Below are 20,688 nucleotides of genomic sequence, written 5' to 3' on the forward strand. Positions count from 1 at the left end.
TGTAGATATAATCAGTAAAAATCCCAATATGTTAAAATTCTTATCTCTCTTGAATAAAATGAATAAAAAATCGTTTAAAACAGATCTATAATCTTCTCAAAGTGGTAATCACAGATGGCATAGAAGAAAATTATCCGAATTAATTTTTTTTTTCTAAGTTATAAAAGTTATCAAATTCATTATTCATTTGTTTATCAAGCTCATTGCTACACTGGCAAGTCCAAGCTCTAACTAGTTTTAGAAGAAATGTAATGTGTCAATGCTGTAGTGGAGAAGGACAATTGTAATAATAATGTTTTAGTACAAGCCATCCTTACACCAGTGAATAACACTAAAGATTAAACAAGATAATTTTCTCCATCAATCACCAGTTAGTTTTTAATTTACTGAAATTATCAGTAAATTTTTTAAATGAAAAGCTTATAAATTTGCCTAAAAAAAAAACAAAAAAAAACGAAAGACAGAATTAGATTTTTTTTTTATTAATTAATTAATTTGCTTATAAATTTACTTATTTAATGCTATAATTACAGCATTATGTACTTCACTTTTTGTTGTTAGATTTTAATCCTATTACGTTTAATTATATTTCAGAGTAAGTGATTAACTTTTTTTTAACTATAACAATAAATTAAAGTCAAATTTTAAGTTTAATTAAATTTCAACAGTTCAGCCAGATCATTACTTTGAGCTCTACCCAGATGTAAAAACATATTTCAGTTGTTACTACTGAAACAGTTGAATCACAGATGTTTTCCTCTCCCAGAGATAAGATGATATTATCAGTTGAATTAAATATTATTCAGACATTTGCCCAGTGTTTATTTTTTGTTCAACCTCAGGACAAATGGAATACTGATTAGAAGAATAACAACACATTATTCAGTGATCCACTTACAACATATTAAAGATACTAATAAAATCAGAATAATTGGAGTATCATTTTATCCAAAAAAAAAAAAAAAACAATTATACAAGGAGTAATAATTAATTACTGTTTAGATTGTTAGACCAGTCCATAATTACAGTAACGTATGTTATAGAAAAAAATAATAAATGTTTATTATATTTTTATTTTTTAACAAAAGTAAAGACAATACACTTTTATTTTTCTCTAAAACTGTTGTAATTAATGTTTAAATCAGCTAAAAATTCATGTAAATTTCTTTTAGTTTTTCTCCATATTTAATTTATTTTTCTTCACATTTATTATAAAACAATAATGAGTACACTATTTTTTTTTAATATTTTTAGATAAAGAAGTAGGAAAGTGGGCTGGTGGAAAACTTAATGAAGACAGTATTGAGAAAGCTCTAGCAGAAGGGATGATGTCTCTTTCAGCAAGGGATGAACTAGAAAAAAAAATGGTCGGTTTACCACCTGATACTCCTTCATTCAAACATCAAAAATCAATCAAGACTAGTACCAGAGCAACTTACCTAGCACGCACTGGATACATGCTGGATGTTGCAACAAGGAATGCTGTCAAGTTAGAATCTTTTTTTATGAAATTCTTGTTAGAATTACTCTTACATTATCCTGTGTTGCTTTGAGAATCAATTTCCATAATCATGTTCTTATTTTTATGTATTACTCAGTAAATACCAAAATGAATGTACTTCAACTAGCTCTTTAGTTAAAGAATGTACTGTTTCCAACTAAAAAATAATTTAATATCTGCATCGCAAATAACAATTATACATTTAAAATTATGCAAACATAATTCTCAAGAAAGAATTAACTATTTCGATGTAAAAAATGTATCACAAGAATCATGCAACATTGCTAACAATTCATATCGAGTAATTACAGCAATACTTCATAATGGGCAGAGTACACAGAATGGTCATTACACTTTTATTTTAAAAGAGAAATCATATTGGATTCAGGTAGATGATTTAATCATTCATAAAGAAAGATGGCCAAGAAATTCAAGAGATGCCTACATATTTTTCTCATAGACAAAGAAATAATCATTGACATCACAACCGTGAAAAAAACAATTTCATTGTAAAAGTGTTAATGAATCTCCTTATCATCCCTAAAAAAAAAACGTTTTTAGTTGAAAAGAGGCCTAAAAAAATTGTTTGTCCTGAATAACCAACAAACACAGAATGATATAAAAAAAAATGATTAATTATACAAACCCCCCCCAAGACAAACACTTACAGTGTGAAGATATCCCTTAAAAAATAATTGTTTGCCACAAATCTGAAAAAAAAATTATATACAAAAAAAAACTGAATACTATTTACTATTCTCAAACTTCTTTAAAATACAATTATTTGCTTCAGATGTAGAGAAATAATATCTAACAAATTAAGTCATAAAAAAAGTCATGAAAAAATTTTAAAAAAATTGCAAAAATTTGCTTGCCATGGGCTGTCTCATTTACAAAATAATAAAAAAGCTAAGCAATATTATTCCAAATAGATGTTCCTCTTAACGATTAAGCAGTTTGCTTTTTTTTTTGTGTTTTTCAAAACCAGTTGTTTATTATATAATGTTTCAATTACAATTTAAATTGCAAAATATTACTCCAAATAGATGTTCCTCTTAACAATTGAGTAGCTTGCTTGTTTTTTTTTTTGTAATTATGTTTTTAAAATATAAAGGACTAAAAAATCTCACTCATTCTTGAGCCAAACTGACATGTCTATTAATGTAATTTTTTCTTAGCTTCAGACATATTATTTTCATCAAAATATGAGTCTTCTTTCTTTACACAACAGAGAATATGAAAAAATCAGACATATCTGTTTATTATTAATATAAATTTCTTTTACCTCTTTTTCACTCTTACTTACCTCCTTTATTTGAAAGCTCTTTACTTTTATGATCTGCAATCATTTACAAAAAATAGATTTTCTATTTTAGATTCATGATCTTCATTTATGTGCAATAAAAGTTTTTTACTTTTTCAAAAGAAGAAATCCAATGAAGTAATTGTTTAACTAAATATTGGCAATTATGATATTTCATGGACCTAAAAATTGCACACAAACAGAAGAGCCTGTATTTGTGCATTCTTATACCCAAAGAAAAGGTGTCAGATGAATCTGTGGAATTTAGAGAAGCTTGAGGAAGAGGAGGTAAAGAAGATTTTTGAGGAGGACATCGCAAGAGGTCTGAGTAAAAAAGATAAGGTAGAAAATGTAGAAGAAGAATAGGAGAATGTTAAAAAGGAAAATCAGCAGAAGCAAACTTAGGCGGAATAAAGAGAACTGGTAGAAAACCTTGGGTTTCAGACGATATATTGCAGCTGATGGATGAACGTAGAAAATATAAGAATGCTAGTGATGAAGAAAGTAAAAGGAACTATCGGCAATTAAGAAATGCTATAAACAGAAAGTGCAAACTGGCAAAAGAAGAGTGGATTAAAGAAAAGTGTTCAGAAGTGGAAAGAGAAATGAACATTGGTAAAATAGACGGAGCAACAGGAAAGTTAAGAAAAATTTTGGGGTACATAAATTAAAATCTAATAATGTGTTAAACAAAGATGGTACACCAATATATAATACGAAAGGTAAAGTCGATAGATGGGTGGAATATATTGAAGAGTTATACGGAGGAAATGAATTAGAAAATGGTGTTATAGAGGAAGAAGAGGAAGTTGAGGAGGATGAAATGGGAGAAACAATACTGAGATCTGAATTTAAGAGAGCATTAAAAGATTTAAATGGCAGAAAGCCTCCTGGAATAGACGGAATACCTGTAGAATTACTGCGCAGTGCAGGTGAGGAAGTGATTGATAGATTATACAAACTGGTGTGTAATATTTATGAAAAAGGGGAATTTCCGTCAGACTTCAAAAAAAGTGTTATAGTCATGATACCAAAGAAAGCAGGGGCAGATAAGTGTGAAGAATACAGAACAATTAGTTTAACTAGTCATGCATCAAAAATCTTAACTAGAATTCTATACAGAAGAATTGAGAGGAGAGTGGAAGAAGTGTTAGGAGAAGACCAATTTGGTTTCAGGAAAAGTATAGGGACAAGGGAAGCAATTTTAGGCCTCAGATTAATAGCAGAAGGAAGATTAAAGAAAAACAAACCAACATACTTGGCGTTTATAGACCTAGAAAAGGCATTCGATAACGTAGACTGGAATAAAATGTTCAGCATTTTAAAAAAAATTAGGGTTCAAATACAGAGATAGAAGAACAATTGCTAACATGTACAGGAACCAAACAGCAACAGTAATAATTGAAGAACATAAGAAAGAAGCTCTAATAAGAAAGGGAGTCCGACAAGGATGTTCCCTATCTCCGTTACTTTTTAATCTTTACATGGAACTAGCAGTTAATGATGTTAAAGAACAATTTAGATTCGGAGTAACAGTACAAGGTGAAAAGATAAAGATGCTACGATTTGCTGATGATATAGTAATTCTAGCCGAGAGTAAAAAGGATTTAGAAGAAACAATGAACGGCATAGATGAAGTCCTACGCAAGAACTATTGCATGAAAATAAACAAGAACAAAACAAATGAAATGTAGTAATGAAGTAATGAAATGTAGTAGAAATAACAAAGATGGACCACTGAATGTGAAAATAGGAGGAGAAAAGATTATGGAGGTAGAAGAATTTTGTTATTTGGGAAGTAGAATTACTAAAGATGGACGAAGTAGGAGCGATATAAAATGCCGAATAGCACAAGCTAAACGAGCCTTCAGTAAGAAATATAATTTGTTTACATCAAAAATTAATTTAAATGTCAGGAAAAGATTTTTGAAATTGTATGTTTGGAGTGTTGCTTTGTATGGAAGTGAAACTTGGACAATCGGAGTATCTGAGAAGAAAAGATTAAAGCTTTTGAAATGTGGTGCTATAGGAGAATGTTAAAAAGCAGATGGGTGGATAAAGTGACAAATGAAGAGGTATTGAGGCAAATAGATGAAGAAAGAAGCATTTGGAAAAATATAGTTAAAAGAAGAGACAAACTTATAGGCCACATACTAAGGCATCCTGGAATAGTCGCTTTAATATTGGAAGGACAGGTAGAAGGAAAAAATTGTGTAGGCAGGCCACATTTGGAATATGTAAAACAAATTGTTAGGGATGTAGGATGTAGAGTGTATACTGAAATGAAATGACTAGCACTAGATAGGGAATCTTGGAGAGCTGCATCAAACCAGTCAAATGACTGAAGACAAAAAAAAAAAATACCCAAAGATGAAAAACAATAACGTTTGCTAAGACAACAAAAAAGACAGTTTTCTACAGATGAACATAGAAAATACAGAACAAGTGAATTTTTGTAATTTTTTCAAGATTTTGCAAGAAAACTTGAAAAAAGTTTAAACTTTAAATAACTTTAAACTTAAAAAATTTTATTTATTAAATATATTTTTCTCTGTGTTTTAAACAAAGTATTATATTTTAAAGAAGTTTGAGAGTAGCAGATAGTATTCAGTTCCATTGTTTATCAATTTTTTATAGATCTGGGCAAACAAGTGTTTTTTGAGAGATACCTTCACACTGTAAGTGTTTGTCAGGATTTGTATTATTCACTATTTCTTTGTATCATTCTGTTTTTGTTGGTATTATTGTGGACAAAAAATTGTTTTTTGGGTCTCTTTTCAACCAATTTTTTTTTGGGGGGGAGGTTAATGAGATTTACTAATACTTTTTATGATGAAATTGCTTTTTTGGTGGTTATGATTATAATTTTATACTCATAGTTATACAGTCATGCAGTAATATCAATTTATGTTGAATTATGTGTTAAAAGCATTTTTCAGTTTCCCAACATTCAATAATTTACCCTAATTAAATTAAGAGAGGTTGCCTTAATATAAAAGTAATGATTATTTTTAAGTGCAGTTACTTTTTAGCTAAACATTTTTCAGTACACAATAATATTAAGGTAATTACTATTACAAATATATAGTTGTGGCCGTCAGCCATATAATTTGGATGCCAATCACAACTATATATGTTTTAATTAATCTTATAATTCTATTTATATAGAATTAATTGTTTTATTAATTCTATTAATTATCTTTATTCATAAATTTATATACATTCTTTGAGGGTATTTTTTGTATTATACCTTAAAGACTGGGCATAGGGAATACAAAATAAACAAAAAGAAATTTTTGAGCCTTCCTTAGGCTTTTGTTTTAATAACCATGTAATCTAGCTCTTTTTTTGTACATTGCATCTGTATAAAAAGATGTTCTGATAAATAATGTTTAAAGAAGTAATTTTATTTTATTTTTCAGTCCAGAAGTACGTACAGGATTTAAAGAAAGTCTGTCTTCTAAAACAGTTGGTAAAACCAGTCAGTTACACAGCCCATTATTACCACAAGATATCTGTGGTGAAGAAAAAAAAGAGCCTGCTTGTGTAGATTCACCATACACAAATATTGATGGCACATGCAATAATCTGAATAACCCTTTTACATGGGGTGCTGCTATGCAACCATTTAGAAGAGCTCTTCCTCCTGATTATGCTGATGGTATACACAGTTTAAATTAAATTTGTTTTAATTGTGATTTTGTATTAATCTAAAAGAGTATATCTGTACGTATAAAGTAACTTGTCCTGACTGATTGACTGATTCATCAATGCCCAGCAAAAAGTACTGAAAATAAATTGATGAAAATTTATACATACTTTCTCTTATAGTGTAAGTGCACAATAAGAAAGGATCTTTTAAAATTCTTAGTTTAAAGGGTTAAAATTGAGTAACAATTTCATTGTTACTAAAATTATTTTAATTTCTCAGTAACAAATGAAGATATTGACTTCATTATTGGTATTTGCAATCTTCATGTGAATATCTAAAAACCAGTTTCTAATTTTTTTTAAATTCGACATTGAAATCAGTGATGAAAGGTAAAAAAATTTCAAACAATAATGGCAAATTTTCCCCATTTCTGACTATAATAAAAAAATATTCACTAGATTTGTGTTTACAGTTACTCTTCAGATAATTATCTAAGACTATTTTTGAGTTTTTAATTTTGATATTTTAAGGTGTAAAAAAAAACAAATTAAAAATTTTATTGGGTAACATTGCATAGTAATTTATGTTTGTAATTCTGATTATGTACTTGGCAAGCTAAGCTGCAACTGAAAATTTAAAAACCAATATGTGGGTCTGAAGAAATTAAAATACACTGATAGTTTTATAAATTGGATAGACTTTAATTTTTATTTATCATTATTATTCTCACAAGCATGGGAAGGGGGCATGAATAATTAATTTTGGGCATTTATTATTCTTTAAGTTAGGTAATTGTTCAGACAGTATATAGTAAGTTCTTCAGCATGCAGTAGATTGTATGTATGTTAGGTGTCATAACTAAAAAGATTGCTGGTAGTCTTACTGAAATACAGGTCATTTCTGAAATGCATACACATATGTTTTAAAAGGGAGCAAGATCCTATATATGACTATTATGTAAAAAGAGGAATGAAATAGTTTCTTGTTCCCTTTTGCACAAAGCAAAACAAACTTTGGCACTTTAGGATACCAAGCCCAATAAATACATATGCTGATATCTTGTACACTTTCACTCTATTTTGCAAAGATATAGTATAGTGAACATCATTAATAAAAAAAAAACAACTCTAATACCACTTTTATTCAGTTACTTTGCATATGTTTTTAAATGGGTGAAATATTGTGAAGCAATATTAATTTCAAGAAAAAATTAATAATGTATAACACCTCTATTCAAAAAGGAAATAGTATTTCTGAAAACAGTAATAGATTATTTATCTAATTACAAGATTGAAGTTATATCTATCTTTCTGCGATGTAAGATGACTGACAGAAACCTACGTAACTGGCAAATATCAGTATGTTGACTCATTTGTGAAGCTCTATAAGGAACTAAATTTTGTCAGTTGTTACTGAAATAAAATCTAATAAACACTGAAACAGATAATTGCCAAGTTCATCCTATAATGCAAGTAAAATTTTTGTTTTTTCTCTACAGTAGAGCAATTTAGCAAATTTTGTAGTGACTGAAATTATTTGTAATTCTCAAATCGTCATCCAATTTTGTGAATTTCAAATTTTTCCACAGTTGTTTGTTATTATCATGATTGTAATATATGTGTGGTGTTACAGAAGTAAAGGAAGCAGACAACCATTTTTAAAAAAATATGTTAAGTTATTGCTAATAACCTTAAATAATATTAATTTCTGAGATTTTTTAGTAGTTTTAAATTTTTTTTTAAATTTTACAGGTATATCTGCACCACGAAAAGCAGTTGACGGTAGTGAATTGCCATCTGCAAGGGAAGTAAGTATTGTAGTTCATAGACCAGAATACAGAGGTGATGAAAAGTTTACTGTTATGTTAGCTGTATGGGGGCAGTTCTTGGATCATGACATAACTGCAACTGCTCTTAGTCAAGGTAATCAGTTTACAGCCATTTTTTTATTTATTAAAAAGTAACCCCTGGCTAACACAGTTAATTTTCTTTTTTAGATGAAATGAGAGATTAATTTTATTACACATGAAAAATGCCAAGCCTGACTCAAATCCAGAACTTTCTAAATAAGTGGCAGAAATTATTGAATAATAATATTATTCAATACAATACTCTTATTTTAAAATTATTCACATATAATTTCTTAAGTTTTTATATCATTACCGTATTTTTTAATAAATGTTTAGACGCTCCAGTCTTGATTCCTAAGTAGTTTATTTTTAACAGAAGCTTCTAAAGACTATTTTAAAATTGTTATCATACTTTTGAGAATTATTGTTTATGCAATTTTAAACCTTATGAAATAATTTCAGAGATATTTACCTTTTAATTTCTAAAAAAAAAATATTTATATTCTTTAGTTAAACAAAAGCGTTCAAGACTTAGTTTATTGATTAGACATCTTCACACAGATAACAAAGCCTTTCTGATCATCTTACATACTCTGTTCTATCAAAAGGTACATCTTATCATCTTCCCTAACATCAGGAACTCGGTGTTGAAAAAGTTTTTATTTATATATAAATTTAATTCAGTATATTTTATTTTATTGTATCTAGGTGTTTTCTACTTAGAAAAAAATTTTTATTTTTCTGTTATACAAGTATAATGATTAGATTAAAAAATTGTAAATGGTATCCTCTGAATCAGTAAAACTGGATTTACACAGGTAATACTGTGTGCGAACTTCCTGCTACCATGTCATGACTGTTTCAAATAAAAAATGGTCTAACACATTTAAAATCCTTAGATAGGCTGTTTTCAATTTATAGATGTAGGAATGTTCGCATACCATGCTCAGACTGTATGCTCTTCAACTGCTTCGAAGAGGATTCATCAAGGTCATGACAGACAACAGTCTGACAATTAATCATTTTTCACATCAGGTTTGCAACATTTCTGTTAATCTTTGCTTGCACTAGGACCTGTTCTTATCGCATTAACTTGCCATGGAACCTTTCCTGGTCCTTCAAAATAATCATGAATTTTCTACAAACTTCCATGGCTTCTGTGGTACCACGGCTTCCGACATTTGGAATGGAAGTAGGTCAGATTCGGAATCGTCAAACAGAAATTAAAAATTGTATTCGTGAAGGAAATTATATAGAACACAAGCAGCAAATGTAACTTTTTCCATGTTTTAAGGCGTCATCTGAAAATGCCAGTAGAATACCCGGAATCTTTGAACCAGTTGACCAAAAGCATTTTCTGAGGTATGCTGGGCTCTTGATAGACGATTATTAAATATTCTTTTTGATTTTCATTATTCTGCGAAGAATATTTTGGATAGTCACAGTATCTTAAGAGGGAAACCTTTGTCTCCCACCAGCACAAAAGGCAACAGAACTGAAGTTCCTATAGTGGTTTTAGTGGAGGTATAAGCAGCGTCCCTTATTCCAGATGCTGAACTAGATTCGAGGTTCTCAGAATATTGCCATTACTAGATTTGCCGTACCCTTCTACATCCACGACTATAAAATTGTAATTCACATCAACTGTAGCCAAAAACACTATTGAAAATTAACCTTTGTAATTAAAATACAGTAAACTGCTATTTGGAGATGCTTGTATCACTCACTAAAATCCTGTTAATTGCACCACTGCAATTTTGAAATGACCAGTAATAGTTAAAATTCTTCTGGAATTTTTGGTATAAACTATGAACCAAATAAGTTTTTCTTTTTTTTTTGTTTTCTTCCGTTGTTCTTCTTATAAGCAGCATCATTATTCTTCTTATAGCAGCAGAGTTGAGCTCGTGTAAGCAGCATGCAATAATTACGTCCTCTTTGTCTCCATCCATGACACTGTTTCCATCTACAAACGAGAGAGTACTAATGAGCTAAAAGAAAATCAAGATGGAAGGAATATGCGCACAGTGTTTCAGCAACAGAAATCAAAGTTCAGTACAAGCACAGTGCCATTGTAAATTGAGACAGTAGAAGACAGTCAAAGACAGTTACGACACAGTAGTGGTACAGTATGCGCACAGTAGTACAGGATCCACCTACATAATCCACTTAATCCACCCTAACATACTACATAATCCATTTTAATAGTGTACCATTGCACTGAGGAATGTTTCCTTTATTATCATACTTAGAGTTTTGTATATTTATCAAAATAATTATTTTTGTCTGTGAATTTGCTGATTTTTTTTTTTTAAATTCATCCTCATCAAATTTTTACTGCCTTAAGGTAGATCCATTGTATCATATCCAGTCCAGTTTTTTTAGCAGTAGAATGTTCAACTCCCTGACTGTTTCAATTTCTTATTAGATTGTAACTTTCTACTCTCTTTTTCCTATCTTCTTCATACTTCTGTAGATCCTTTTACCAATGTTTTGATCAACCCTTCTCCTCTCAGATGCCCTATTTTGAATTATTCTGTTTGTGCTTTCATTCTCATTTAGTTTCTCATTATCTCTTTATTTTTTACCCTGTTTGCCCATCTAATTTTATTCCACTTCCTCCATACCCACATTTCAAATGCCTCCAGCCTTTCTTTTTCACTTTTTCTCTATCTCCATATTTGTCATCCATACAGAAATAAAATCTGTTTGTTGTCACCTCTTTTATCTTCATCTTTTTTAAATTACATTTTTTTTCATCTATCAAAAGTTGGCATTTGACTCTCAACTGAGAGTACTGATATTAAAAATAAATACATTTTATTTCACTTAAAAATATGATGCAAAATTGTTAACTTACATTAAGCTTAAATCAGAATTCCCCCCACCCCAAAGAAAAAAATTATTTATTTGCAGGGGTTTCAATTGAACAAGATTTCTAATAAAAAGGTTGCATTAAAGTAGTCTTGCAAGAAACTAAATCTGTACACTTTGTAGTTTCCATAATGTATTCTTACCCCAAAAATTAGAATATTGTTTGAAATTAAGTATTAATACATGTTTCTAATTATGCATATACATATGCATAATAGCATAATATTACATAATATGCATAATTACATAATTGTATAATATGCATAATTAATTGCATAATTACATAAATGTGCATAAGTATATATATATATATATATATATATATATATATATATATATATATGCATATGCATATTTTTTATGTGAATAACTATGGATTCAATTATCTAACTGACTTAACTTAGTAAATTGTTTCTTTCTTCAGTTATTACTATTTACAAGTTCAAGTATCTTAAATTTTATATAACATAATTTTTTTTTTTTTTTTTTTTGTCTTCAGTCATTTGACTGGTTTGATGCAGCTCTCCAAGATTCCCTATCTAGTGCTAGTCGTTTCATTTCAGTATACCCTCTACATCCTACATCCCCAACAATTTGTTTTACATACTCCAAACGTAATATAACTCCATAACATAACTCCATACTCCATAACATAATTATGCAAAGATATTTTATACTAGTTTTTATTTAAGATGAATCATGCAGCATACAGAATTAAACCCCCATGTAAACAATTAACATTTTTTTGTCCACCTCATAATGTAATGTAATGTAATAATTTGAAAACCGAGTTTCACATAGCTTCATTTGAAAACCAAGAATTAAGTACTATTGTGGAAGGAAACATTTAAAAAGACCATAATTGCTGTATAATCTGGTTATGAACTGAGAATCTTTAAAAATAAAATATACGTTGGTGGCCAACATGGTGGTTCAGGCAGCTGGTAATCACTGCCATGGCAGATAGTGTGTTGAATTAATTTGTAAGTATTTTTCACAGATATTTAATAACATGGTATTGCTAATTTGTTTGTGATGTTTCAGCAAACCAAACAGTTTCATCTTTATAAAATATAGAAAAAGAATTTATTTTCATTTTTGTCAATGAATTTTTAATTTTAATTTTTATCTTTTCTGTTTTTTTAGGCAAAGATGGTGGAACAATTTCTTGCTGTGACAAACCTTTGAATGAAATTCATCCTGAGTGTTTCCCAGTTAAGGTTGGTCCTGAAGATCCTTACTTCACAAACATCACTTGTCTGGAATTTGTAAGGTCTGCACCTGCTCCTACTTGTACTCTAGGTATGTACAATAAAATTTAAATTGCAAAAGTATTAACTCGTATAATTCATTAATCAGTACATGCAATGATTATTTTCTAAAATCTGTTGTGCCAAAATGCTCCTTCATCAATTAACAGAAGTCTCTTTAAGCCATCATATAGCCTTATTACAAAGGAAGAATGTATGTTAGTAGCCTATAGCTCCCTAAATAAATGGACTTGATAGTACCTATAAATGATTTAAAATCATTGTATGTTGAGATATTTATCCTGAACAGACTTGTTAGAAATACCCTTCTGCTGTTTGAAAGAATTGTGTTATTGGAATGAAACAACTTTGTAGTTGATTAGGTTAAGGTTTGGAACAGAAATGTCAATCATACTCCACGTTTTCCACAACCAGTGAGCACAAATGCTGTTGTTTTTAGGTTTTTAAAAATATTACTTAATTCAGATCTTGTTCAAATTTCATGAGTGTTATTTTTTTGAATCAATGTGATATGTTAGTTACTCCCATACAAGGAACAGCACAAATTAGCCAATATTTACATAGGCAAATCTGTTTTATTTATAAAGACAGAGTCTGTTTTTTATGTGAATGTATATCTGTTAGTTAAGCTGAAGGTCTTCTCAAAACCTATTGAACAGATATAAAAATTACTATTTTGGTTTAAAGTTCCTGAATTTCAGTCTATATAGGTAATTAGGTCAATCCCCCAAATGTAACTCCTAGTTTGTCCCCTTTTCTTTACTTCGTAGTAAAATAAAACAAATAATGTAAAAACAAATTTTAAAAACCACTCACCTACCACACTATCGAATCTGATTTTTCCATTCCAGAAGTAAACTATCCTGTGTTTGTAAAGATTTTGAACATCTTTAATGCTTCTTGGATTCCATTGATGTATAAAAGGGGAAAAATTGAAGTATTGTTATTTAAACTCTTCTTTTTAAAATTATATCCTCCCTTCAAAAACAAAATTAAGAAACAATCATGTTAATAGATTCAGCCCGTATAATTAATAAAAACTAAAATACTGAAGAATTTCAAATCATTGTTTTTCACTATGTTCATTTTCAAAGTAATTTTAAGAAGGGCTCCCTAACCCTTCTTAATTGATAAAAATTAAAATAATTCACTTGCTGAACTGATCCTACTCACATTTTTTACTTTAAAGAAAATTTTAAAAACTATGATATTGAAGAGGTTGGTTCCCTTTTCCTCGAAGAACCTTTACCAACTATCCCTAAATTAATAGTAAAGAAATATTGTAAATAATATAGACATCATATTGAAATATATCCAAACCTTTCTTACAAAATTATAAAAAAATATAGTATTTCCTAAGAATTTCAAACCTTTTTCCCTAATGGCCTCTATCTAGTCGCCTCATTATAAAAAAAAAACTTAAGCACAAAATTTAAACATTTTTTTTCAAAATGTGTCTTACCAGAAGAAAAATAAAAAAGACAATGCATCCAAGAATTTGAACCTCCATGTCACAACAGCAACTAGCTCCCACAACTATCAAGAGTTGCCATTATTAAATATTGCAATATTTTGAAAAATATTGTAATATTTTTTTCAAAATGCGGTCTAACTTTAAAAAGAATTTTTTAAAAACAGTGTTTTCCAAGAGCTTTAGGCTCCCTTTTGCCAAAGGACCTGCAGTCTCTTTACTTAAAGATTAAACACTAAGATCCTTTCTTTTGTCATGTTTCTTGGGGCCATTAAAACTGAATGGTAAAAAACTTTGAGCTCTGTTGCTCATTCAGGTACTCTAGGTCCTTTAAGCCCCTTCCTTAAGAGAAATTGTAATTTTGTAATATTCAAACTTATTTTCAAGCTCATAATCTTTCAACAAAGGTTTTTATTTTTCATAAAATCCTTAATCACAAAGAGATTAGAGATCACTACCATCCAAGCCTTTAGCTATTTGAAATTGAAGTTGATTCTTTTTCTGCCTTCAATTAATGAAAATTAATTGAAATATGTTGATCTTATAACTAATATTTTTCAAAACCTTTGTATTTTTATACGATTGAAAACAATGTCAGTGAGATCTAGCAAATAATGTTTATAGTTTCTATGAATATATTATGGCAGTGTGTGAATAGTTGTAATATGTACATCTTAATAGAAGTGAATAACTTCACCTCTGAACCATCTACTTTTATTGAAGTCTGTAGAAATTTGTGTAATTCATATAACTTTTAACATATTTCTTGAGCATATCAGATTAAATTTCAGGTGGTTTTATACCCTCTTTAACCAGAAATTATAATGATTGCTGTTATACAGATATAAAATTTTCTAAAGAATACAATTTTTTAATTGTTTAGATGAATGGTCAATCATCCATCTACTAATCATCATACCGAATATTTTTTAACTTCAGCCGTTATGTCAGGTTTAGTTTAATAATATAGTTAATAATACCACTCTCTAATTCTACCTATAAAGTTGATTGTATGTTTAATTAATATTACTCAGTAAATTTAAATCTCATATTTTATTTTGATGTTTTCACTCTGTCTACTTTGTTTTAACTGAACTATTTAGGTCCAAGGGAACAATTAAATCAGGCTAGCAGTTACATTGATGGTAGTGTTGTCTATGGTAATACTGAAGAACTGATGTCATCACTGCGTAGCTACAATAATGGTGAATTACGTATGACTGAAACTCCAGATGGACGTACTCTCCTTCCTATTTCAAGTGATCCAGATGATGGATGTAATAATGAAGTAGAGAATTCTAAAGGAAGATACTGTTTTGCTTCAGGTATGAAAAAATAGAAATAAATTTATTAATATATTACCTATTTAAATTTTTTTTTTCAGTCAGTGCTTTAAAACCTACATAAACTTATCTTAAATTGCAATTATACAAATTTCTAAATATCTTCTCTATATCTAAGCATCATAATTAAATAAAAGATTTCTATTTTTATTTATTTTTTCATTTTATTTATTGTTTATTACATTTTTAAATTTATTTAGAGCTGTTTTTTTTAAAGTCAATTTAACTTTTTTAAGATTATTTTATTTTCCAATATTTAGTTGTTTTAAAATGGATTTGTCTATAAACAGAACTACATGCATGAAACAAAGTGTTACAAGAAGTGGGAAAGCAAGAAAATTGCACCTTGATAATTTTTTTTGAGTTAAACGAAACAGCAATTGAATGCTTAAGCTAAATTTCTCTGGATTGTGGGAATGTGTACAATTTTTTACCAGGACGTTTTCAAATAATCTTTTTAAAAAACACTGAATATCAGAATACATCAAGCTATTTATCATTGTACTATACACTTTTATATTTATCAATGAATTCAAAAAAATTAAAAATTTCTTCAAAACATACACTTTGATATTCCATTTTACTTTTTAAAAATGTTTGTCATGAAAACTTACCGTAAAACATCATTATAACTTCCACAAAATTGTTTTAAATCATTGAAATTAACTGTTTGGTAAAGAGTAAGACATGAATATAAATTTTAAAAAATACAAATGAGCCAAATTAAGAACAATCTACTTTTATTGATCTGTAGAAATTTGTGTAATTCATATAACTTTTACCATATATCTTGAGCATATAAGATTAAATTTCAGATGGTTTTATACCCTCTTTAACCAGAAATTGTAATGATTGTTGTTATACAGATATAAAATTTTCTAAAGGATACCATTTTTTAATGGTTTAAGAAAAATATTTTTATTAATATAGTAAAAATATAATGTATAATATATTTATTATTTGGATTTTTTTAATTAGATATTTTTGGTTCTTTACTTATTGAATGATCCTCATATAAATAAGTAAAAAATCAAATTATAAAATGTATATCTGGTGCAGCATCCTTCAGATTACACTAGTGTAAAATGGAAGTAAAACTTTTATTCGTAACTATGATACAAATAAGAATCAACTTAGCAGTAATTAAAATAGTAACATTAACATAAAATATTAATATATTCATAAAGCTCATAATTTACACATAACCCAAATTTCTATCAATACTTCACTCTTGATGTAAGATATACTTTATGCCTTGTATTTCACAAAATAAAATGCTTTATGATAGCATAGTATAGCTAATAAATTTAGTATTTCTGATAAAGGCAGACATGAGTAAGTTTTATCAGTTTCATTATTAATTAATTTGTCACCTGTTACAAGTATATTATTAGTAATATAATTAACCAAAAACATTTAATGATTTTTTGAAATTAAAAAGTAAAAAAATAAGCATTTGTTGCAGTCATTTGATGTGTGTTACTTATTGATTTGGACTATTATATTTTATATTATTATATTTTCTTATGTGTGCTTTTTAGGGGACCCACGTGCAAATGAAAATATTTATCTTACTACTCTACACTTAATAATGGCTAGGCAACATAATTCAATTGCTGGACAGTTGGCTGCTATTAATCCAGACTGGGATGATGAAAAGTTGTTTCAGGAATCTAGAAAAATTGTAGCTGCTCAAATGCAACATGTAACATACAATGAATTTTTACCAGTTATATTAGGTAATATTTGTTATATATACCTGCAAAATTATATTCATCTTCAGTAGTGTGTTATTAATACTTATTATAGTGATATATTCTATCAGTCAGGTATTGGATGATCGTCAATCATCCAATACCTGATGTGTTTCCATAAGCTAAACAGGAAAAAAGAATAAAAAGTCAGAACCTATAAAGTGTTTGTACATTTATGTTTTTTTTTGCCTTATTTTTATAAAAACATTGGCAGTTTATTCTCATGTGTTCTAAAGCTTACTGCAGCGTTGCTCTGCTTTTTATATTCATTTTAGATTTTCTTATTCATATACAAGGACTTTTTGACTTAATTATCAGTATGCTCTTGAGTGCAGTCCTAGTATCTATTCACTGATAAAGGTGCTGATAGTTAGCTTCGAAAGAACTTTGGAAAAAAGTTCCATTCATTTGAAAGTGTATTATCTAATAATTTTAATTACAATTTTTTTTTACATTCATATATTTTACTCTTGGATGTTCTCAATTTACTTTAGATTTGCAAAATGAAACTATAGATACATGATAAAAATAAAATACAAATGACAGTCCACCTTCCAATTTACTCAAACATGTAGCTTAGTATTATCAATTTTTTGCTTAATAGCTTTATTATTAATTTTGTTTCTTAGTATTATTAATCAGTCTTTATTGCCTATTACAGTTTGTTGTAAAGTGTGAATAGTTCATATTTTACATTTTGCAAGCAATGCATACTGATTATTGTTTTTATCCCATTTTTCTTGCTCCGAATTTGGGTATAGCAAATCGTATAGTTCAATATATTTCATTAATAGTAAAATATTTAAGACCTTAAGACCCATTTCTTAAATAACATGTGTGCTGCTAAACTGATATTGGTAATATTTCTTCTGAGTTGTTGGGATCCATGTAACTCAGTAGATTGCGTGACTTCATGTTTTTTCAAGTTGTTTAGCTTTAAGTAGTTTGAGGCAAAGGCACTCCCCAGAGCTGAGTTTATGCTTAATTCTGTGTCCAGCTTTAGGGGGCAGGGAAACTACAGATCTATACAAAATTAAAAAATTGTTTAGATTGCTGGCTGTCTAATCCTCTATTATTAAGGAGATCAATCAGATTACTTTATACTTCTTGATAGACTAATTGGCCTGGCAAACTTTAAGAAAACCAATAAAAGCAGATCATTTTTTTCTTTTAAGGAATTATCTTAGAGCACTAATTTTAGTCTTTATGTACCATATGTGGTTATTTTATATTTATTTAATAGAATACATGTTAAAAATTTTGTTTTAATACATTTATTATCTTAAAGTTTTAAAATGCAAAACTAGATTTGAATTTTATCTTATAAAATAATTATCCCCCATTAACAGATAGTTGCTTGATTTTTTGTTATAACAGAAAACCTTTATAAAAATATTGACAGCAACATTTTTACTTTCATTCTAAATTGTACTCGGTTGTAATAAATATATATTCCAATACAAATAATACAATTGTTATATTACAATCTTCAGGATTTGCTAAAGACTAAATAAATACCTATTTTAATAGTTTTATTACTTTTATTTTTATTACATATTTTATTTTATTACTTTTTTCACACTTTAAAACTGTTAAGTTATTAATTTGCATACATACTATAAAACATAATATAAGACCTATAATAAGCGTGAAATTTATTTTAATATGAATAACTAAAAGTATACATTTTTTTAAATATTATTTAAACTTTTACACTACTTAAATATTAATTAATATGCTAATCTTTAACATTTAATTACAATGAAAATGAGTCAGAATAATTATAAATTCAAATACAAAAATAATCAAATATAATTTAGTGCAGTTTTATATTATGAAATAATATAGTTTTATAATAATGTGCAGACATTTGTAGTGGATATACTTAACTGATGTAAGTTTCCTAACCTTAGAGTACTGATTAAATTATTCCACATAAATACATACCTTAACTTACTATTTTAATATTTATAAATATCAATTCTTTATTACCTTATTTGAGGAAGCATTTTAAAATGTTTATAAGAGTTCTTATGTTTCATGAAATTTGTTGATGAAATTGGTTTTTCAATCTAGTTAAAATCTGTGTCTGAAATTTGTTAAAGATTGGCATTGGCTAATTTACCTGCTTGAAACAGACTTTTGTAGAATAATGTAGTCCTATGAATTGATATGAAATATTTTAATACATTGCAATTTTATGGTGATTCCTAATGTGTTTTATTCTTATTTCTAAAATTTTTCCTTTTAAATATTAGTATTACCTTACCTATTTATAATCTTAACTGCCCTTTGTCTTTGTTTTTTTTTTTTGTCTTCAGTCATTTGACTGGTTTGATGCAGCTCTCCAAGATTCCCTATCTAGTGCTAGTCGTTTCATTTCAGTATACCCTCTACATCCTACATCCCCAACAATTTGTTTTACATACTCCAAACGTGGCCTGCCTACACAATTTTTCCCTTCTACCTGTCCTTCCAATATTAAAGCGACTATTCCAGGATGCCTTAATATGTGGCCTATAAGTCTGTCTCTTCTTTTAACTATATTTTTCCAAATGCTTCTTTCTTCATCTATTTGCCGCAATACCTCTTCATTTGTCACTTTATCCACCCATCTGATTTTTAACATTCTCCTATAGCACCACATTTCAAAAGCTTCTAATCTTTTCTTCTCAGATACTCCGATTGTCCAAGTTTCACTTCTATATAAAGCGACACTCCAAACATACACTTTCAAAAATCTTTTCCTGACATTTAAATTAATTTTTGATGTAAACAAATTATATTTCTTACTGAAGGCTCGTTTAGCTTGTGCTATTCGGCATTTTATATCGCTCCTACTTCGTCCATCTTTAGTAATTTTACTTCCCAAATAACAAAATTCTTCTACCTCCATAATCTTTTCCCCTCCTATTTTCACATTCAGCGGTCCATCTTTGTTATTTCTACTACATTTCATTACTTTTGTTTTGTTCTTGTTTATTTTCATGCGATAGTTCTTGCGTAGGACTTCATCTATGCCGTTCATTGTTTCTTCTAAATCCTTTTTACTCTCGGCTAGAATTACTATATCATCAGCAAATCGTAGCATCTTTATCTTTTCACCTTGTACTGTTACTCCGAATCTAAATTGTTCTTTAACATCATTAACTGCTAGTTCCATGTAAAGATTAAAAAGTAACGGAGATAGGGAACATCCTTGTCGGACTCCCTTTCTTATTAGGGCTTCTTTCTTATGTTCTTCAATTGTTATTGTTGCTGTTTGGTTCCTGTACATGTTAGCAATTGTTCTTCTATCTCTGTATTTGAACCCTAATTTTTTTAAAATGCTGAACATTTTTTCCAGTCTACGTTATTGAATGCCTTTTCTAGGTCTATAAACGCCAAGTATGTTGGTTTGTTTTTCTTTAATTTTCCTTCTACTATTAATCTGAGGCCTAAAATTGCTTCCCTTGTCCCTATACTTTTCCTGAAACCAAATTGGTCTTCTCCTAACACTTCTTCCACTCTCCTCTCAATTCTTCTGTATAAAATTCTAGTTAAGATTTTTGATGCATGACTAGTTAAACTAATTGTTCTGTATTCTTCACATTTATCTGCCCCTGCTTTCTTTGGTATCATAACTATAACACTTTTTTTGAAGTCTGATGGGAATTCCCCATTTTCATAAATA

The 20,688-nt window shown here is 28.6% G+C and overlaps 1 protein-coding gene across 1 annotated transcript in view; it reads left to right on the plus strand.

The window, feature by feature from the left end:
* Positions 1-20,688, plus strand: part of LOC142321606 (uncharacterized) — a 69,174-nt gene that overhangs the window by 20,538 nt on the left and 27,948 nt on the right. Inside the window, exons 4-9 of the mRNA XM_075359831.1 lie at positions 1,255-1,489; positions 6,227-6,465; positions 8,208-8,378; positions 12,323-12,478; positions 15,022-15,243; positions 16,803-17,000. Coding sequence (XP_075215946.1) covers positions 1,255-1,489; positions 6,227-6,465; positions 8,208-8,378; positions 12,323-12,478; positions 15,022-15,243; positions 16,803-17,000 — 1,221 coding nt within the window. The remainder of the gene's footprint in view (positions 1-1,254; positions 1,490-6,226; positions 6,466-8,207; positions 8,379-12,322; positions 12,479-15,021; positions 15,244-16,802; positions 17,001-20,688) is intronic.

This window comes from Lycorma delicatula, chromosome 3, assembly GCF_047948215.1.
Source record: "Lycorma delicatula isolate Av1 chromosome 3, ASM4794821v1, whole genome shotgun sequence".
Classification (NCBI taxonomy): Eukaryota; Metazoa; Arthropoda; class Insecta; order Hemiptera; family Fulgoridae; genus Lycorma; species Lycorma delicatula.